At 37.6% G+C, this 22,760-nt stretch overlaps 2 protein-coding genes across 2 annotated transcripts in view; one reads left to right on the top strand and one right to left on the bottom strand.

Moving 5' to 3' along the window:
* The first annotated feature begins 230 nt into the window (after positions 1 to 230).
* Positions 231 to 4,366, top strand: LOC106882222 (NADH dehydrogenase [ubiquinone] iron-sulfur protein 6, mitochondrial). The gene is made up of 4 exons (XM_014932820.3): positions 231 to 428; positions 2,510 to 2,563; positions 3,141 to 3,260; positions 4,123 to 4,366. Exons 1-4 carry the CDS (start codon positions 285 to 287, stop codon positions 4,246 to 4,248), a joined length of 444 nt encoding a protein of 147 aa, XP_014788306.1. The 5' UTR covers positions 231 to 284; the 3' UTR covers positions 4,249 to 4,366.
* A 7,677-nt stretch (positions 4,367 to 12,043) lies between these two features.
* LOC106882218 (uncharacterized) overlaps positions 12,044 to 22,760 on the bottom strand; it is a 63,650-nt gene continuing 52,933 nt past the window's right edge. Inside the window, exons 10-12 of the mRNA XM_089340777.1 lie at positions 15,217 to 22,353; positions 13,840 to 13,918; positions 12,044 to 12,276 (exon numbers count right to left, since the gene is read on the bottom strand). Coding sequence (XP_089196903.1) covers positions 12,182 to 12,276; positions 13,840 to 13,918; positions 15,217 to 22,353 — 7,311 coding nt within the window. The 3' untranslated portion in view covers positions 12,044 to 12,181. The remainder of the gene's footprint in view (positions 12,277 to 13,839; positions 13,919 to 15,216; positions 22,354 to 22,760) is intronic.

Below are 22,760 nucleotides of genomic sequence, written 5' to 3' on the forward strand. Positions count from 1 at the left end.
TACAGCAGGGTTCGCCACCATCCCCTGCCGGAGCCTCGTGGAGCTTTAAGTATTTTTGTTCAATAAACACGCACAACGCCCGGTCTGGGAATCGAAACCGCGAGTCCGCTGCCCTAACCATTGGGCCATTGCGCCTCACTCTCTCTCTCTCTCTATATATATATATATAGAGAGAGAGAGAGAGAGAGAGAAAGGTAGTCATATATGAACCATGTGCCAAACTGGATTATCTCCCTGAGACTCAGTTATTATCTCCCGTTAGTAATTCTAACCAGTTTACAAAAATGGCCGCATTTCGTCGTCCACTGACGACCTTGGCGTTGTCTCAGGCAATACACAAACCTTTCATCGCTCCTCAGGCTCCATGTTCTATGTTAGCAAGGACATGTAACCCGGACACTGTTGAGAAAGTAACTCATACCGGACAGGTAGGTCACATATTTCATTTTGACATCAATGTCCTCTCCATCGTTTAAATGTTTCTTTTAAGGTCGTCTTGTAGCGAATCTGAGTCTGCAATCAGGGTTTTGTTTAGATCTAGTGCCACCCTCTGATCAATTGGTTTTGAAGGCCCTTACGATTTTGCGTATGCAATTTCCACCTTTTTAGATATCGAAAGTCAATCGTCTCGTTGTACATGTCAAAACTAATTAACGAATTTGGCTGCCACAACCAAAATAACAGACACTGCATCACAAGACATGATATATTCATTACACTTTGGTATGAATAGAGTTGGATAACGAAACTAAATTTAGTTTGATCAAAGACTAAAGAAGATCAGACCCATCTGAAAAGTATCAACATATAAGCAACAAATAAAACCAATGTAAAATATTGCACATAAAAAAGTAACAGAACATAAATAAACCAAGTTATCAAGAACAGCTTTTTGTTTTTAGACATGAATAGTTTAAGGACGGAACTAAAACTAGGCATCAAAGTGTTATTGGAATATTAATGATAATTATTGAAACTTCAATAATTTTAAAAGAACTCTATTGGATTAAAAATGGTTTAAACAAATGAATAAAATTAAAACTTATGTATTTAATTTAAACTAAATATATGTATTTAATTTTTAAACTAAATATATTTAAAAATTTTAAACTCTATGCTTTAAGTTAAAGGCCCTTCCCCTAAGCTTGGGAACTGTGTGGTGGTGGACTGGTTCATGGCCCATATTGGCCCTTACATAAATCCGGTCCTGTCTGCAACCGTGTTTAGATATCTGGTTGTAATATAAATATTTACTTTCGTCTTGATAATGTCGTCTCCGAGAAAGACATCAGTTTCCCGTAATAACATTTCATCTTACATAAATATATTCATGCGTGTCTTTGTTCTAATGTCTTTCCTTCTTCCGACGTCGCCGAAACTAATTACCATTTGCAAACTCCCAAATTTCTTCGAAAAAATGTCACTGCTTGAACTCTCCTCTCTATCTATCTGTCTTCTCTCTCATGTAAAAACACAATTTCACCTTCTCCACCTTATGTAGTTATTTGTTAGATATCTGAAAGACAAAAAATATAAATACCTTTACTCCGAATGAGATAGCAATCCAATGCAGTGTTAATCCCACCACCTATCACTGGAACTCTTTTTCAGCTGAAGGGAATGAAGTCTCTTGCTTAAGGACGCAAGGGGTCCCTTGCTTAAGGACGCAAGGGACTTCATTCTGATAATCGAGCTCACAACCTAATAATCATTAGCCCCAGTATCCAAAGTGCTATGCCACATGTCTTCACATGTTGCCATATAAACACACCTTGTATGTTCAATATATAACTTACATCTTCAGCTGTATGCTCAATATATACACTCACCTTATTTCCCAACCCATGCCAGCATGGAAAACATTTTAAACGTTGACGATCATGACGATATATATATAAAAAATGGTTAACTTTCAGACATATGTAACTATATCATGTACAAACTCTATAAGTAAATATCAGGTAACCTAGATAAAAGCGGTTCAATTCCTGTCAAAGACCATACCATTTCATTTTTTATCTTAAGCTGTTGTTCACAAATATAAACGATTTTGTATAAAGTATATATCTCTTGTACATTGTTTAGTACTCCTTGTTGGCTGCTAAACCCTTGAGCATTTAAACTTGCCATATCTGGCTCGATCTAGCCCCTTGCTTTTACCTAACAATGTCATTCTCAAATTAAACAATTGCTTCCTCAAATTGGAGCTATGAGATAATGCATGATTAATTTAAAACAATCATCATCTTCTAGTGTCCATTTTCCATACTGGCATGGCTTGGACTGTTTGACCAGAGCTGGCAGTCTGGAAAGCTGCACCAAGTTCCAGTCTGATTTGGTTTGCTCTTCCTAATGCCAACCACTTTACAGTGGTGTGTGGGGTGCTTTTCATGTTCCACTGGCACAGAGTGAATAAATACAGCATTATTTTTGACTGTGTAATCTGAATGATAATGTTAATTCACACATGTACACATGCATAATTTATTTTTCTCTTTTCTCTCTGTAGAAATATTCCGCTGATGACTATCGCCGAGTACGATTCCTTGGCAAAGAAAAGCTGGTGAGTATGTTTTTCTGATTATTTTATTAGAATGTCTGCTGTTGGGCAGTCCAGACCAAAGCTCAGCAGTTGTGATTTGTCCTTTTAACCCCCACCCCAACCCCTTGATTAACCAATCAATCCATCCTTCTTCCCCCAGAACAGCACCCTCTGGTTCTCAGGGATATTCAGTGTGACAAGGCTGACCCTTTGAATTACAGGCACAACAGAAACAGGAAGAAAGAGTGAGAGAAGGTTGTGGTGAAAGAGTACAGAAGGGGTTTGCCACCATCCCCTACCGGAGCCTCGTGGTGCTTTAGGTGTTTTCGCTCAATAAACACTCACAACGCCCTGTCTGGGAATCGAAACCACGATCCTATGACCGCAAGTCCGCTGCCCTAACCACTGGGTCATTGTGCCTCCACTCATTAATTATATGCCACGGCCATTTGTAGCATCTTTGTGTAGCAGCCATCTGAATCGTTTCTTTGCTTGTTTGGTAAGTGTCCACGTTTTGCTGCTATACTCTTGCTCTTTTATGAAATGTTAAACTTCTGAATTTTTTTTATGTAAAGAAAGTTGTCGTTTTCTTTGTCAGGTGAACTCTCATTTTGCCATTGACCTGATTGCTGATGACCCAGTGGTTGTTGTGAATGCCAAATCTATCTGGAGCAATGGTGGTGGTGCTCTTGGACACCCCAGAGTATTCATAAATTTGGTAAGTTTTATTTTAATGAATCTAAACCACCCTCAGTATACTGTAGAATCCTGTATATAATACTTCTTTCACTAAAATCATGATTAAATTTTGAGGCATGTACAATATATGGTATTAAGCTGGAAAATTCCACCCACCACCTGCTTTTAATAAGCTTTTGAGAAATCAAATTTCATGGTTATATCCAGTAATGATGTTACATATCTACTATGGCTCAATAGTTAGAGAGTCAGGCTCACAATCATGAGGTAGTGAGTTCGATTCCCAGACCGGGTTGTGTGTTGTGTTTTTGAGCAAGGCACTTTATTTCATGTTGCTCCAGTTTATTCAGCTGTAGAAATGAATTGTGATGTCACTGGTGCCAAGCTGTATCAGCCTTTGCTTTTTCCTTGCAGCGGGGAGACTTGTGTGCATGGGCAACTGCTGGTCTTCCATAAACATATATCATCATCGTCGTTTAACGTCCGCTTTCCATGCTAGCATGGGTTGGACGATTTGACTGAGGACTGGTGAAACCGGATGGCAACACCAGGCTCCAATCTAAATTTGGCAGAGTTTCTACAGCTGGATGCCCTTCCTAACGCCAACCACTCAGAGAGTGTAGTAGGTGATTTTACGTGTCACCTGCACGAAGGCCAGTCAGGCGATACTGGCAATGGCCACGCTTGAAATGGTGTCTTTTATGTGTCACCCGCACACGACAGGCTCCTTTCAGTTTCCTGGGGCTTACAGTAGAAGACACTTGCCCAAGGTGCCACTCAATGGGACTGAACCTGCAAACATATGGTTGGGAAGCAAGCGTCTAACCACACAGAAACTTTTGTTATGTACATATTGTAAATGTTTCCTCTTTGTTTTTCAGAATAAACCTGAGATAGCAATTTGTGGCTATTCTGGCCGCAAGTTTATTCAAAAGACGTTTTACAATGAAGCTGAACATGGACCATCTATAACCTACGAGGAGTATTTGGCTGATGCAGGCAAATAAAAAAAATTAATTAATCTTTTAAATTATATTCAGAAGCAAAAGTGCAAAAAAGTTAATTTAGTTGTAGTGAAGAAAAAAAACAAAAAAAACTGTAAATAAATTGAAACCAAATCAAACATTTCACTTGTTTTTTCTATTTTGTTGTTGATTGGGGACTCGTTTGTCCTTCTTAACCCTTTTGTGACCCTGTTCCATTAGCACAGTGTGTATATGTCTCATTAAATCTTGAGATTAATCAGGATTTTGGTAGGGATTTAAAATGATTTTTTTTATTAACTTTAACCCTTTAGATTACGCTCTCTTATTTATTCACATTGTTTTGAATTAATCATGCATTATCTTGTAGTTTCGAGATTTCAATGATGTGATTGCTTATTTTAAGAATAACATTGTCATTAAGGTGTGAGAGGCTGGATCTGGTCAGTTTGAACACGAAACAAGTAGAATATTTGGGCCAGGTTTAAATGCTAAAGAGTTATTTTTTCACTTGAATGGGTTGGATAGAATTTGTTGAGGCAGATTTTCTATGGGCAGATGCCTTTCCTGTTGCCAACCCTCTCCTTTTGCCAAGTTCATACTATCCAACACATGTTGGCATGGAAAACAGACGTTAATTGATGATGATGATGATGAATGATAAAAAGGAAAGAAGAAAAACGCAAAAAGACCAAGATTACTTTTGAATAATTTTATTATTGCATTGATCTGTAATAATTGAATGATTTGGTAAAAATAAATCCTAGCAGAACTTTTTACAGTTTCAGCTATTACTTGTTTGTCTGTAATGATAAAGAGGGGTTTTATCAGCGTCCAGTTTATCACAATACCATGCTTACTAAAACACATTGGGTTACATGAGACAATTTGTACTTACAATAACTACAGTTGGGTTTTTGTTTTGTTTTGTTTTTTTTATGCATTACACATACCAATGGGATTAAAAGGAAGTGGGGAGAGGGGCAGTCAAGATTGAAGACAAGCAAACTCCTTTTAGACCACAACCATTTACAACTTATCTACAAGGATGAATATTTACATTATATACAAAGGATCAGCTCTACATTATTTATATATATATATATATATATATATATATATATATATAGACACAAATATGTATGTATGTATTGGAGTGATGGTTCTACTTTAGTATGGCCACAACTCAAGGACTGAAAGAGTATTTTATACACACACACACATATATATATATATATATATATATATATATATGCATGCACATACAATACTTAAACACACGTACATACACACATTCTCACTCCTGCATACATTAGACATATAACACATATTTACACTATGTACAGAAAGTGTAGCCAGTTTATGCATTTACAAGTACATAGAATCAGGCTGTTTTAACACTTCATAAATATTCTTCAAATGTTTGTATAATATTAATATTAATAATGATGGTTTCAAATTTTGGCACAGGGCCAGTAGTTTTGGGGTTAGTGGGGTAAGTCGATTACATCGCCTCCCCCAGTGCTCCACTGGTACTTATTTGATCGACCCTGTAAAGGATGAAAGGCAAAGTTGACCTTGGCAGAATTTGAACTAAGGATTTCAAGACAAACAAAATGCAACGAAAAATTTTGCTTGACAAGTTAATGATTCTGCCAGCTTACTGCCATGTAATAGTAGTAGTAGTAGTAGTAGTAGTAGTAGTAATAATAATTTTTTTTCTAATTTAATAATGATGATAAAGAATGTTACCATTAAAGAAAAAAAAATATTTAAAAATATTAAATATTAATATTTAAGGAAAAAAAAAAAATCAGTTTCCAGTTCAGTGAGAAAGAAACGACCATTGAAGCAATGCAAAAAATCCCGTAAAAAAAAAAAAAAAAAAAAGAGAGAAAAAATATCAGCAGTGCCAATAAAGTTTGAAACTTTGGAAGATTTTTTTTTTTTTTAATATTATTGTCTATGCGGAATTTTTTGCTTTTGCTGTCCAACAATAAATGGTGAGTGTCAGTACGTGTTGTGATAGGGGCTGTTTCTTGTTGTATAAAGGTGTGCAGTTGCTTTTGAGAAGCTTCTAAGGAAGGGCCAAGCAATTTTTTTTTGAAAATAGAAACACCATCCTGAATTCCCAGCAAAAAAAAAAAAAGATAAAAAGAAAGAAAAAAGAAAATCATTGATTCATCAGGAATTTGATCTCACAATAAAAAAAAAAAAAAAAAAAAGCTATTAAAATTCAATTAGAAAAAATAAAAGAATGACAAAGCTGGCATTAAAAACATTCACCAGATTGGGCAGCATGAATTATATTCTTTTAAAGCCTAACACTAATTTTTGTGCTTTCAAGTGATTTCGCAATATTTTGGATTGGGCTTGAAGGTTAAGACATAGAGGTTGATATTCTGAAGGAGACAAGAAAAAAAAATTATTAAAAAAAAAAAAAATTCCCCCCAAAACTTCCCACTCTCATCAGAGAATGGTTTAAAGCAGATAGATAAGCAGTAAACAAGGGAGATTTCATTAATTAAAATAATTTAAAATAATAATAATTGTTTCAAGTTTTGGTAGCAGGCCAGTGGTTTTGAGGGGAAGGGTTAAGTTGATTTACATTGACCCCCACCAGAGGGATAAAAGGCAGAGTTGAACTTGAAGAAACGATGCTAAGTGTTTTGCCTGTGCTAATGATTTTATCAGCTTTCCACATTAATAATAATAATAATAATAATGGTTTCAAAATTTTGGCCCAAGGCCAACAATTTTGGTGAGGGGGCAAGTCGATTACATCGACCCTAGTACTCAGCTGGTATCAACTCTGAAAGGATGAAAGGCAAAGTTGACCTTGGTAGGATTTGAACTCAGAATGCAAAGCTGGTTCTACAAGCTTGCTGTCTTAATAGTAATAATAATAATAATAATTCTTTCTACTATAGTTACAAGGTCAGCTGTTTTGAGGAAGGGGGTAAGATGACTACCCCCACCCATCCTCAGCTGGTATGTGTTTTATCGACCCTGGAGGGAGGAAAGGCAAAATTGACCTTGGAGGAATTTGAACACCGAATGTAAGGAGTTGGAAGATTTGCTGATGTGCAAATCATTCTGCCAGCTCATAGCCTGAATAAATGATAATAATAATAATAATAATAATAATCCTTTCTACTAAAGGCTTAAGGTCAGAAATTTGGGGGGAGGGGACTAGTCGATTACATTGACCCCCAGTGTTCCACTGGTACTTTATTTATCGACCCCGAAAGGATGAAAGGCAAAGTCAACCTTGGCGGAAATACCATTAAGCATTTCGTCCAGTGTGCTAACAAATTCTGCCAGCTCACCGCCTTAATAATAATAATAATAATAATAATACAGCAGTTAGAAGAAAAAGTATTTCAATGTTTTATATACATACATATGTGTGTGCGTATATATATATGTATATATATATATATATACACATTATATAGTATTAATTGATATTGAGAGAGGATGTTAAATATAAATAAACACCAGATAATATCTTTTGAACACAATGTTTCGAAGTTTATACACAATTACATACACTCCTATACAGAAATATATATTTACATATGTACAAGTACGCAAATATATGGTAAACACCATATTTAAACGGAAAATGTGAATAAATTAGATGAAAATTGCACTTTCATCATCATCATCATCGTCATCGGAAATATATTTTAGAAATTATTATATTACAGATTTGTAATGAGGAAAAAAGAAAAACCTCAATTTATTCTGGAACTTTTATGCAATTTTATGGAAGACAAAACTTCCTGCTTCGTTATCTTTTAAGGGGGGTGGGGTGGAATCAATTAAAAATCTTAATTCAAGCATTTAGTGTCTTCAAAACCATGGAAGCTTGTGGGCAGACAATGGCCTAAACTTGTAAAATACAGCACAAAAAAAATCTACATATATTTTAATAATAGTCAGATAGGACCACCTTGTAGGTGCCAGTGTGTATAATCTGTTGACTGAGCTTAATGTACACTTGCTGTGTGTGTGTGTGTGTGTGTGTAATCTGTTGACTGAGCTTAATGTACATTTGCTGTGTGTGTGTGTACACACACTTCAAAAGTAAATAGACTCCACCCATGATTTTACCATTTCATTTGTGTGGGAACCACTCATTTGTATGAGGCCCAAATTGGTTAAATCATTTCAAAACTGCACAAAGCATGTCTATTAAATACTAGATTAAGTATTTAAATGTATCAAAGAACATTTTATTTACTGAAACAGATATTTCGTAAATAGTGTCTATTTACTTTTGAAATGTGTATATATATATATATATATATATATGTGTGTGTGTGTGTGTGTATATATATATGTGTGTGTGTGTGTGTGTGTATATGTATGTATATATATAAAACTGGTTAACTTTTGGAGATTAGCAACTACTTAGTGTTGATATTTGTATACTTTGATACTAACAATAATGCTGTCATCATAGAAAGTTACACAAATTTCCTAACCTCCAAAGAAATTTGAGACAACAAACTCTCCATAAACCTACATTATATATTTGACAAGGAAATTGTGAAACTGACAATGTATTGTATGAGACTTATTGGAAATACCTGATATTACATTCTAACAACTTCAAAAACTTGAAGGCTACTTTGTACGTCTAGATACACTGTGCATGAGACAGATAGTTATAATTGGAACACCTTTGATCACAGGGAAGCTGTATCAGAGTTGGGCACAGGTTAAGCAGTAAACCAACCAAATGGTGTCATGGTGTTAACCAACTAATATCTCCCGACATGGCACTGATTTCTCTCAGCCTGTTCATGAGGGTAAGTTTCCACCCAAGCTAGGCTAGGTATCTAGGGTTTTCTTATTCTACACACTCTTCATACATTGACAGTTTCTGAAAATTTCTCCCGTGAGTTTAATCTTATCCAGTTGTTTATAACTTCTTTTTAAAGAATAATTCAGTTAGCAGTCAGGGAAAGACTTCTCCCAAACTGCCATACGCTTTAAAGATGTTGTTGTTGGCACTCCGTCGCTTACGACGTCGAGGGTTCCAGTTGATCCGATCAACGGAACAGCCTGCTCGTGAAATTACCATGCAAGTGGCTGAGCACTCCACAGACACGTGTACCCTTAACGTAGTTCTCGGGGGATATTCAGCATGACACAGTGTGACAAGGCTGGCCCTTTGAATTACAGGCACAACAGAAACAGGAAGTAAGAGTGAGAGAAAGTTGTGGTGAAAGAGTACAGCAGGGTTCGCCACCATCCCCTGCTGGAGCCTCATGGAGCTTTAGGTGTTTTCACTCAATAAACACACACAACGCCCGGTCTGGGAATTGAAACCACGATCCTATGACCGCGAGTCCGCTGCCCTAACCACTGGGCCATTGCGCCTCCACTTTAAAGATATCAGGAAGGGAAAAAAAAGATGATGATGCATCCAACAGGCCATGAAAGTATCACAATTACTAATTAATCTTACTATTTGTGAAAACAACAAGGTGAAAGCCTGCCAATCAATTGTTACCATAAATAGCAGATTATAAGTTGAAGATCAACATTTTTTAAGCGTGCATTTAGATATATGTGTGTGTGTGTGTGTGCGAGGATGCATGGCTTAGTGGTTAGGACGTTGCACTCACAATCAGGAGATCGTAGTTTCAATTCCTAAACCAGGTGGTGTGTTGTGTTCTTGAGCAAAACACCTCATCTCACACTCTGCAGTTGCTTTAACACCTGATGCATGTCATTCGGCAAAAGGTGAACACTCATACTTCATCTTTGATGGGACAGTCCATTATATATGTGTGTGTGTGTGTATGTATGTATATATCTATGTAAGTATATATGTGTGTGTGTGTGTGTGTGTGTATATATATATATGTGTGTGTGTGTGTGTGTATATATATATATATGTGTATGTGTATATATGTGTGTGTATATATATGTATATAAAGTGAGAGATATGAGGACTTCGTATTTACGGTGTTACACTCATGGTCACGGGATCATGGGTTCAGTTCCCAGACCAGGTGGTGCATTGCGAGCACTTCCGACATCTGACGTGGGGCACACTGTTCGCCACTGTACAGATAATGTCACTTTGATGGAGAGAGGGAGCTTAGGTACAGCACAAACGTTTTGATCACCCTAAACAAATCATCTGTGCAGATTGTTCAGCAAAAATTGTAGAAACCCTCATCTGTTGTCTACAACAGGAGAGTCCATGACGAGATATATATATATGTATGTATATAATCAATAGTATTAAATTATATAGAATACTTGTATAATGATTTATATTTTAGTAATAATATATTGTCAGTATAACAAGAAAATAGGGTGAAGGAGTCATAAGAAATAAAAATAAGAACAAGAATGATTAAATATTAATATACATTAGTATACTAATAAATACAAATGTATATCGGTATACTAATAATGATCAATTTACATTAGTATATTTGTACATACCAGCCATATAGTATGTAGATAAATACCAATTTGCATTAGTATACTGTAATAAAACAATCATACACTAAGAAACTAGTAATATACTAGTAACCAGAAATATTCATATAGTATGGTAATAGAATTAAATACGTCAAGCCAAAAGAAAAATGTGTGTGTATATCTCCACCACTTGTATGTGTGTGTGTGTGTGTGTGTGTGTGTATACCCATGTTAGCATGGAACATGGATAGATGATGATGATGATACACACATATATACACAGTTTCATGAGTATATTTAAAGAAACAGTGAGTGACATTAGTAAATATAGTGGTAAATACAACACATGCCTACATGAATATATATGTATATAATGTATGTGTGTGTGTATATATACGTATATATATATATATATATATATATATATATATATATATATATATATATATATATTGATCAACTACTTGATTTCTTTTGTATTGGTCTGTATTGGAATAAAATGGCCATAATTAGATGAACTGACTCAAATACCATCACCCCTCACTTGCCCTAGGATGCTGCTGGGTTACAGAGAGAAGATATCAAACAAACTCAATTTAAGTGTGTGTGTATATATATATATATATATATATATATATATATATATATATATATATATATATATATGAATACATTTGTGTGCGCATAAGTGCATGTGTATGTATGTACCTACATTTCATATATATAAAAGAAAAATGAAATAAACAATTATCTTATGAATGTCATTGGTTTACAGTTGTTTCAGCTACAAGACACAGTGGACTCATCAGAGTTGAGTGCTTGAGTAACACCTTATAGCTTCAGCAGAGCTCCGAATATGAAGTTCATAAGATAATCGTTTATGCCTTTGTCATCTCATTTTCCTATTACCGCTCTGTATTCAACTAATGCTTCGTTCAGAGGCACACATATATTGAGTTCTACACCAGGTTATTAGTATCACCATGCCTAAGCAATATATATATATATGAATTTACATGCACAGACACACAAGTATAAAAGAATCGGGGCGAGAAAGAAGTAATATTAATAAATGCATCTCCTCTTATCACATGTTTGGTTGTTCAAAAAATGTGATTGTGTTATATACGTAGTTTGTTCTTAAATGATGTTTGACACGTTAGTGTCTACATGTTCGTGTTTGAGATTTGTCCACCATTATTATCATCAGTCATATCATAGAAGTGAAATGAAAGAATTAGTAGAAACGAAAAAAAAAAAAAAGGTTAATAAAAAGGAAGGAAGACCATGGTTAAAAGATTTAAAAAAAAAAAAAAAAAAAAAAAAAGATGCATTGGAACATGTCCCTGTGATATTACTGGTATTAGAAACAATAGACAGTGAAGTGAACTGATCTTGAAAACATGTCGTTGTTACATAGAATGCCCGAGTCATTCTTGCTGTTGCAATAGATAGTATATTGCTACCACTGTACATATCTCTCTCCTGCCGAGAGAACTGCGTTTCAAAGGCCGAATTTTTCATGGCAATTACTGACAAGGAAGCGGAGGGCTGTTTGGAGCTCAAGGCCATTCATTAACTGCTCATTCCGGAATGGTTCTGCAGAAGAATTTGAAAATTAAAAATTAATTAATAAACAAGCAAAGAGACAATTAAACAAAGTTTAATTGGCTTTGGGTAAAAAAAAAAAAAAAATACAGGAGGATCAGTTAATTATGATTTTATTCAACATATTCCCTTCTCAGATTCACAGTTATAGCATTGGCCCTTCAGTTTTTCTAAGCCCTGTAAAAGAACTCAGAAGGTTGGGTCTCCAACCAGGCCTTTCACGATACCTTTAAAGCCAGAAACTTTTCAGCACCTCCTCGTATATATCATCATCATCATCATTTAACGTCCGCTTTCCATGCTAGCATGGGTTGGACGATTTGACTGAGGACTGGTGAAACCAGATGGCTACACCAGGCTCCAATCTGATTTGGCAGAGTTTCAACAGCTGGATGCTCTTCCTAACGCCAACCACTCCGAGAGTGTGGAAAATATATATATATATATAAAAGAGGGTCGACATATTCCCCTCTCAGATTCACATTCTTGCAGCGGTCCTTCAGGTTTTCTAATCCCTGTAAAAGAACTCAGAAGGTTGGGCCTCCAACCAGGTCTTTCACGGTACCCTTAAAGCCAGGACCTTTTCAGTACCCTCTTGTATATATACACACAACCGACTTTAGTTTCCACTGATCTTGAGCGAAATTTGGTAGATGGAAACTCCATCATGTATATATGGAAAGTACTTGTGCCTCCTCAGATAGTTAGAAGGGCAAGGCTTTGGGCCTGAGGCTTTAGTAGAAGACATTTGCCCAAGATGCAGTGTCATGGGACTGGACCTGATACCACATGGTTGGCAAGTGAACTTCTAACCCACATGGCCACACCTGTGCCTATAAAGTGAAAGGCTGCCTGTAGGATTAGAACCCACAACCAAGGCAATTTGGTTTGTATTATGGAATCCCACACTGAAGCAGAATTTTCAGTAATGCAATGCTTTTGTAATGCGAGCTGTGCCTGAAAGGGTTTTGTGTTTGTTCCAGTTGGCCTGGCCCACAACAACAGCAACAGTCTTCAGGTTTCATTTCTTACTTCACAGGTGAAAGTGTAAGGATGGGTATCCAGCCTATCAGCCAGCAATATGAATAATTACCTGGATATACTATGTCTAAATAAAAACAAAGACATGATGGTCATGGTTGGAACAATATTGATCATAGGTCTGCTAGATCAAAGCTAACCTAAGGCTAAACAGCAATTATAAGTCAAACCAAGTTACTTGGGCTATTATGAATGGTAACTTGATCAGGTGCAGGTGTGGCTGTGTGGTAAGAAGTTTGATTCCCAAATACATGGTTCCGGGTTCAGTCCCACTGCATGGCATCTTGGGCAAGTGTCTTTTACTGTGAGACATCTTTTGAGGCTATCAACATAAAATATTTGTTTTGCATTTTGGCACAAGGTTTTGTTATACAATAACTCTACAAAGAAAATTTCCATAATTCTCAATGTGCCGAAATTAGAGACCAATATTCATGCAATTGTACGCTCATGTATACATGTAGACGAAAAGGGGAGATGAAATGAGGAAATGAAATAGTTAAGGATACAAACCTGAGCTGGTCATGCCCATAGAAATCTGGCTGTTTGGAACTAAGGGAGGTGGAGGGAGAGCATTGCAGTCTTTGTTTTCCTTGAAAATTAAAAGAAATTAATCAATTAATTAATCTAAATAGCTACACAGGGTGATTTAGTTTTAGACAAAAAGTTAACCACAAGGGGAAAGGAGTAATGGACATAAAAAAAATCAACTGAGAATTCTAGATTTCTTATAATGTTTCAAACTGTTAATTAATTAACTTTTTCAGTGACATGTATGGCTGTGAACTTTGGTTTGCTAACCATGAGGTTTTGAGTTCAGTCCCACGACAGAACATCTTGGACAAATGTCTTCTACTACAGCTTGGGGTTGACTAAGAGTTTGTGACTGGAATTGGTAGATGGAGAACGAAAAAGACCCCTGTGTATGTGTGGTAGATGGAGAATGAAAAAGTCCCCTGTGTATGTGTGGTAGATGGAGAACGAAAAAGTCCCCTGTATATGTGTGGTAGATGGAGAATGAAAAAGTCCCCTGTGTATGTGTGGTAGATGGAGAACGAAAAAGACCCCTGTGGTAGATGGAGAATGAAAAAGTCCCCTGTGTATGTGTGTGCGTGCCTGTGTAGCCTAGTGGTTAGCGTGTTGCAATTATGATTGCAAGATCGTGGTTTCAATTCCTGGACAAGGCAGTGTGTTTGTGTTCTTCGTTTCAGTTTTAAATGCGCTTCCCTGTGAAGGGCTGGCATCCCGTTTTACAGTGAATGTCAAGATTTCAGTCACCTAACCAGTGAGGTAGCATCATTCAAAAATCTACAATAATGTGAAGAAGCACATTGTGACCAGCTGTGTATAACAACATCAGATAGTCTGGTTGATACTGTGATATATATATATATATATATATATATATATATATATATATATATATGTAAAACTTTGTGATTCCTATTAGTAAATGCAACATGTGTCATGGTGACTAAATAATACCTCTCAATTTTAATATGTATTTTGAACTAACGCACAGCAACAACTGAGACTACATATTGGATAGTAATAATGGAATAATTAGCTGTGCTTCAAGAGGGGATTTACCCTAACTAACTACATAATATATATAATACACACACACATACACATGCACGTACATATACATACATGTACATATACATACATAGACATATACACATATAGATACATACATATACATATATATATATACATACATGTATACACACATGTATACACACACAGATGTATATATAAATAATAAGGCATCAAATAAATAACCCTTAGTAATACACAATTGTTTTATAGGTTACTCTATATCTGGTGGATATATCCAAGAATTCTTGGAAAAGAATTAGAATAAAATTGTTGGAAAAATATGCTTACAAGAATATTTTTAACTGTGCTTCTATGTCCTTGGATGGCTTTGAGACTCTTGACAACGAATTCCTTATCTATATCTTTAATCATATCAGGATTTGCATTCATATAGTCCAAGCAACATTGATATTTTCTGCAGGCTTTCTCTATGAGTCGCAAACGTTTTCTGTTTAGGGGACCAGTGAAATTCTCCAAGACACACTTGCGGCGCTCATGCAAATTTATTTTGGTTGCCTGTAATGTTTGGAATTTCGGAGCATCATTGTTCTTCTGAGCAAGTTGCATCTCGCAATTAATGTGATCAAGCACTTCTCGTAAAGTAACCAAACGCTCGACTGATTTGGTAGGAATCTTTCGCATAAGAATAAGGAAACAGCCTTCTGATGAGTACAAACTGTCTTTTTCTTCAGCCAGAAGGAGACTAAGAGGAATCTTCTGGTGTGGAATCCCAATGCCGTTCTTTTCTGCTGCTGACATCATGTTGGCTCGAACTTTATGCACGGCACGTTTGACGTCCGGGTCTGTAATATTAGCGTCCTCTTGCATCTCTACGTTGTTTGTACTGTTACTTTCGTCATCTGAATCGTCTTGCGTCTCAGAAGAGGATCGTGAGTTCTGGAGTATCTCATCCTCTGGTCGACGTTTCATCATTATGTTTTGCAATAACTCTATGGAGTCAGACATAGACTTCAAAGAACTACAGACAGGAATACTGTCTAAATTAAAAGCTGCTGATTCGGAAGAAGAAGGCATAGGTAATTTGGGGAACAAACTTGGTGGTTCGTTACCGTTATTATTAATTGTTGGTGCCTGTTTCAATGCTTGCAACTGACTTTGAATTTTCTTTCGAATCTTTTTTCTTCTCGTTTTTGACATTGTATCAAATCGTGTGTCTAACGATACACCAAGCGTTTTCTTAATGATGTTGTATTCAGAACAGCCTTGTTCGACAAACATTTGAACATATTCGTCGATAGTATCAAAGGAGCTGCATTTCTTCTCTTCTTCTTCTTCCAGGGGTTCTTTCAACTGCTTGGCAGTTTGTTCTAACAGTTCTTCATAGCTTATATCTTCAACCTCCGCCTTAAGCTTTTTCTTCTTGCTGTTAGAGAAAGGAATCGAACCGTCTTCTAACCAAGAGGCTGCATCACCAGGGAAAGGCTGTTTCCCTCTGTAAGCTCTCCCACCCAGTTCCAATTTAGGATCCTTAGTTGACAGCCTGTCGAAAACGCTTTTACCATGTTTAGGAAACCGCTGCATTGGGCCTTCCATTTCATTTGGAGCCCAAGCATTAAATTGATTAAATTTGGGAACATTGCCAACCATATTATCGTTATCACAGTTAAAGGGGTCTCCTTTATCAGAGCAGTAACCACTACTGTTGCCATGGAAGTAATTTTCTGACTGGTTATATTGGAAACCTTTATCATAGTAGAAGTTGTCAGTTTTCTCATATAGGAATCCATCAATTTTGTCCTGGCAGTAGTCAGCTGGATCATGGGATGGTTCGTGTTTCTTGAATGAACGACGTCGTGTTCTCTTAAAAGGATATTTATTTGACTTTCCGCGAGGATAATTTTCAGATTTTCCTCTGGGAAACTTTTTATGCTCCTCATTATAATAACCATCAGGTTCCATTTCATAGTTTTTAGCATCTTCTGGCAAGCAATTACCCATTTTATTCTGAGGGTATGGAGCAAACTTTCCCCCATGGAGATAATGACCGCGTTTTCCATGGTAGTTCTTACCTTTCCCTCGCTTATTGCCATCAGATCGACCGCAAGAATAATTTTCCATTTGGTTATGTGGAATATCCTCAGGCCTATTGTATGGGAAGCTATCATCATGTTCTGGTGGATAATTATCCATCTGATTCATTGAATAACCTTCAGGTTGAGGGAAAGGACAGTCGTCCATTCTGTTGAGTTGAAAAGGCTCAGCTCTTTTCAAAGGATAACAGTCACGCGGGAAACCTTCAGGTTGTTCAATGGAATAATTATCCATACGAACACGTTGATATCCATCAGGGTTATTTTCCATATCCCATGGCATATCTCTTGGTGGTCTGCCAGGATTAGACTCAAAGAACCTATCGTCATTTGGAAGGTCCCTTTTATCATGCCACCATCGCTCCCTTGGGTAGTTATCAAATGATTCCGACTGTCGCAAAGACTCAAACCTTTCTTTTGCATTAATATCACAATCATCATCCTCATCAGGTAGTTCTCCCTCTTCCAGCTCTGAGTCACAATTCTGTTCGTTCTTTTCTTCATCACCATTATCTTTTCCTCCTCCTCCTCCTCCTCCTTCTTCTTCTTCTTTCTTTGATGACTTGTTTGACTTACTTCCACTGCTTGTTCTAGTTACACTGGACACGTCTGTCTTTTCACTGCCCTTCTGTTTATAATTTATTACTATAGGAGGAGCATCACTGCTTCGGCCGGTTTTCTCTTCTGCCTCTGTCTTCACAGGTTTCCAAAGATTCTCAGCCCATTTTTTCTCAGACGATTTATGATGCTTCGATCGGCTAGAACTTTTCTCCCCAGACGATCTCTTGCTGCTCGACTTCTGCTGTTCTTTCTTGACCCGCACAACTCTATCGCTTTTGTCAGACACAGCAGATGTCTTTCCTGCAGGCAGATCTTCCCTGCTTTCAGAAGGCTGTGATGCCAGTTCCTTCTTGATCTTTTTCACCGATTCTAACAGTGCTTGGAGATCAGATTTATGATGCTTCCGTTTTGAAAACTGCTTTGCTAGTTCTTTGAGAAGTTTCCTGTTAGATTCTGGCAAAGAAGCTTCTTTTAGCTTTCTTGAATTAATAGTAGATATCTGAACAGCCTTTGGAATGGGATGCGACAAATCATCATGTTTGCTTCGCTTAGGCTGTTTACTTTTCGAGGAACTGGACGACTTGCTTCTTTCTTTACTGCTTCGTCTTTTCTTGGCGCCCATATATGATAAAAGTTTGGATACTTCATTATTGATATCATCCGATGCTGTATTATCAGAGAGTAGATCCACATCCTGCGAGGTATTAAGACCTTCAGTTGCAGACGTGTGGCCATCAGTACTCTGCTTCGAGGTGTCAGAAATTGTACCAGCAGCTGCAACATTCTCATTATCACAATCATTACCATCTACAGACCTCAGGCCTTTTCTAGAGGTCTTGTTATATGCTGGTATAGCAATCTCAGGCATTGCATTGCTGTTAAAGGATTCTGATATCGCTGAAGGTACAAACAGCTCGTTTGAGGAAGATTTTTTCATTTTCACATTCTCAGCCTTTTCAGCTAAGCCATCTTTTGAAGATTCTGAAGATTGAGAATGATCAAGACATGATAAAGAGGAAAGCTCCAAAGTTTTATCAGTTGGACTATAACAAGAAGACCTGCTTAATTCACATTTTTCCTTCTCCCGGTCTTTAGTAGAATGCAATTCTGAAATTTCAGAGTCATTGGAAGCATCTGGTTTCGAATCTTTATTTGAATCTGTCTCTTTGGAAAGGGTTTCTAATTCTGAGCTACTTTTAGTCACAGCTTTTTTAGCAGGAACTGATGATGATGTTGATGGTGAAGATGATGATGATGTTGATGACTGAGCAACATTTACGGATGGCATCTGGCTTTTGGGGTTGATTTTGTCAGCAAACCAATCGACTAAATCATTTTGTCTTGGGACCATTAGAGGGTGAATGGGTCTGTTCAGTAAGAGTGGATTTGTTGCAGTTAAACCTGAGCCGGGGAATCCAACAGGGAACGGTATATTCTTGCTCAATAGCGACTGCGACATGCTGAGCGCGGGAGACCAGAGAAGTTGCTGTGAATGGAGGGAAGTGGCCAAAGGCGAGGTTGAAGGAGGAATTGTCCAGTCAATGCTTTTCAATGGGTTTGAAGATACCAAAAATGGCGACGGTGTCGGAAGCCAGTTTGGTGGAGGAAAGAGTTTCAAAGAAGAGAAAGCAGTGGGCGATTGAGATCGAGCTCTTTTCATTGAGGTCCGTTTCTTTGCTGGTTCAAGGACTGGAATAGCCTGACCTGACATACACATATCACCATCGTCATCAGCGTTCGTTATGCTGTTTGTTTTATCAGGTGTCTGGTGAGCCGCAGTTTGGTTTTTCCTATTTGTTACATTTGAATCAGCAGTAGTTTTGTTGAAATCTTCTTCTTCCTCTCCTCCTCCTCCTAGAATCTTCAACACAGTTTCAGCGGAATGTTTCCCCCTCTCCTCCTCAACCCCGCACCTAGACTCCACAGCTGACTCACTCTTATTTCCGTCACTGTCAACCTGCCCTTTATTGTTGGCGTCACAATTCGGGCTCACCGGTGAGTTGCTGTCCTTACTTCCTTTCACAACTTTCCGCAGCATGTCCATCATTTCATCCGATATGTTTAACGACGACACAGCTTTCGCTTGGCTCAATGTCGTCAGACTTTTCATCCAAATATGAGAAGTGTCGTTCGACGAGTCTTCATGCCCTTTGTACTCATAGGCGCTGAACAGTTTGCCAGGATCAGAAGACGATGCTTTTTCCGAACCTTCATCTTTTGCTTCTGATGGAGAAACTGATCCAAAATCTTCATTTAAGGACTGGAAAAGGTTTTTGTCCTTTTCATGAGATTTTTGTTGGTGAGACAAGTTTTTCTTATCTGACTCACTCTTACTCGCTTTACCACCATACATAGAAGGCAGCTTCCAACTTGTTGCATCACAACTATCGTCATCATCATCATCATCATAGCTGTCAAGAGATTTTAACATCTCTTTAATTGGGGAAAGCCGATGATCGTTATTATCCGAATGTGTACCACTGGCACTTTCATCAATATACAAAGGCTTCGCAAGATCTTCATTGGAATTAGTATCGCTATCGTCACTATCCGCATTCATGCAGTGCCCAGATGAGAACGCTCTCATGCTACTGTTTCTTTCCGAATTCAATTTGCTCTCACTGCCAGGTTTCTGCTTTGAGGCCAAAAGCTTCGAGTCTTCATCTGACACAGAGTTTGTGTCATCAGATACAGACTTTCGTGGCAACATCTCTCTGTAGAATCCCCAGGTTTTATGATCATTTCCAGGTTCGTTTAGCGGAACAGGCCTCACTCTGGCTGGTTCTTCATTTCTCTCCGGTGAAACTGGAGAATACATTTCCCCTTTCTCGAGTGAAATAGTAGAAGTTGAGGGCTTGAAGCCCTTGACTATTTCTTTAGAAAATTTGGCATAATCTGGGATGTTATCTTTAGAACTTTGTGGCTTTTCTTCATAAGAAAGTTTGGGGGTTGCAGGAGTTACATCTTTATTAATAATAGGGATCACTGACAGCTGTTTCGGTTCATAGATAGGTTTGGGTTTATCAACTGAGGTTTGAATGATACACAGATTCCATGGTTTTTTGCTGATAACTGTCTTTGAAGAGTTTGTCATATCTTTGCTAATGTGTGCAGATACATCTTCAATTTCTTCACTGTTGATCTTTACTGGATTATATAAGTCTGCTGGAGATTCCTGTAATAAGAGGGGTTTGCTAGGTTTATTGCCATCATTCGTTGACAAATCTCGGTTCATACGCAAAAGTCTTGGATCCCTTGGTAAAGAAGGGTCATGTATTGATTCCTCTTTCGATGAATGTATATCTTGTGATGCTGGTGGTTGGGAAGGTGGGCCTTTAGAGGCAGCCAGAGATGGAATTTTAGCAAGTCGGGGGTCGACAAGACCAACTTGTTCCCTAGGGTCTTTTAAAGAAACTGTTACTGAAGTAGGTATAGTTTTCGGGAGAGAAGAAGGTTTTTTAGATAAAGGTTTGTTTTTAGGAAATATTTTCGCGTCATCCCTTACAGAAGAGAGTGGCTTGTTGGTTGATGGAATAATTTTAGGGGATTGGGGAATGATTTTGGGAGACTGTGGGGTAGATTTATTCAGTTGAGAATTACCTTTCAATAATGGGAGTGATGGCATTAGCAATGGAGGTAAAGGTGGAATTACAGGTAGTAAAGGGGGTATACTCAACGGCAATATTGGATTCACATTCATTAAGGGAGGAATAGCCTTTTGTATTGGAAGAGGAAGCTTTGGTAGGGGAAGAGGCATCTTCAGGGGTGGAGGTTCCTTTTGAGAGGCAACCAATCTCGGGTCTCGGAAATTAGGTGCAGCCAAATTACTGAACAAATTTGGTGGTTCAATGTCTTTGGGGGTTTCTAAGATGAGTTTCTCTGGTTTTGGCTTATCGAATATTGGTAGTTCCTTTTCTGCTGGGAAGATATCTTGCAATGAATCAAAAACATTCATTTTCTCTCGGGGCGGTGATTTGGGTTTTAACCTTTTTTCTTTGTAAGCTTCAAAGGATATGACAGACTTAGGCTTTTTCGGTTCTGTGACAACAACAGGAGGTGATTCAATTATTGAATCAAGAAGGAGGTCAACCTTCAAAGACTGGTCAGTAGCAGGGAAAGTGGAAGGAGCTATTGCAGCGCCTTTGGTCAATGGTTCAGCTCGAGGCGTTTTCATGATGCTTTTTGGAACAGTAGTAGCAGTAGTAGTAGTGGTACTAGTCGTAGTAGTGGTAGCTTTTGCAAGGGTACTTGAGTTGCTTTTGCTTTGAAGAGATGATGTTGACGGGAAAGAAAGTGTAGATGTGGTTGGTTTTTTGCTGGGAACAGATGTAGTTGATGCTTTCTTTTCTTTGTCAGGTTTTGAAGTTGTCGAAGTAGAAGAAACCTTTTTATCTATGCCAAGTTTCTTTTCCTTCGGAGGACTTTTGCAAGAGAATTTGTCTTTTGCTACTTTGACTTTCTTTTTGAAAGAATCACCTGAAGAGAGTTTCAATAGTTTATTGGCTTTTTCACATTTACTGGCAAATTTTCTTTTGGCATCGTTTTTCAGAGAAGTAATGTCAATTGTCGAACCGAATTCTTCAAAATCTGCCTTAAAAACTGGAGATGCTTTAGAGTGAAATTTTGAAAGTTTGATATTAGTCGCAGATTCACTTTTACTTGTCATTTGGGAAGTAGCTGAGGAAAGAGATTTTGAAAGGGATTCCGTATTTGATGTCTGTTCTGGAATGTTTAGAGCATTCATGAGGTCCTGGTGACTTCCAATCCAGTTCATCACATTGGATGTTCCTTCTCTTTTCAAATGACTTGTGATCTAAAAAAAAAACAAAAAAACATTACAAAGTAATTATTTAGAAACAGGGTAGCTTTTAGTTTAGAATAATCAAGTTTAATGTGTGAGGCGTCAGATGTAGTGTGCAAGGGAGAACACTGTGCTGGTTTGGATGAAGACAGCTGCGTAAAAAAAAGTGCTGATCTCTAACTGTGGAGGGAACCTGTGGAAGAGGTAGACCCAGGAAGATGTGGGACGAGGTGGTGAAATATGATCTTCAGATGTCAAATTTCAAAGAAGCAAATGACAAGTGACCAAGACTTCTGGTGATTTGCTGTGCTTGGGAAGACATGTCAAGCTTAGTGGAATCATAGTGATGGTGAAAGCCAGTGACACATGAAAGGTGTCTGAGCCGGTGACACATGAAAGGTGTCTGAGCCGGTGATACA

Source organism: Octopus bimaculoides, chromosome 24, assembly GCF_046866305.1.
Source record: "Octopus bimaculoides isolate indiv1 chromosome 24, ASM4686630v1, whole genome shotgun sequence".
NCBI classification, from domain to species: Eukaryota; Metazoa; Mollusca; class Cephalopoda; order Octopoda; family Octopodidae; genus Octopus; species Octopus bimaculoides.

Bases quoted from the DNA above. Each gene is read 5' to 3' on its own strand.
- LOC106882222 (XM_014932820.3), top strand. From the start codon at position 285: ATGGCCGCATTTCGTCGTCCACTGACGACCTTGGCGTTGTCTCAGGCA. The intron at 429-2,509 runs GTAGGTCACATA...TTCTCTCTGTAG, and splicing joins AAGTAACTCATACCGGACAG to AAATATTCCGCTGATGACTA. The intron at 2,564-3,140 runs GTGAGTATGTTT...TTTCTTTGTCAG, and splicing joins TCCTTGGCAAAGAAAAGCTG to GTGAACTCTCATTTTGCCAT.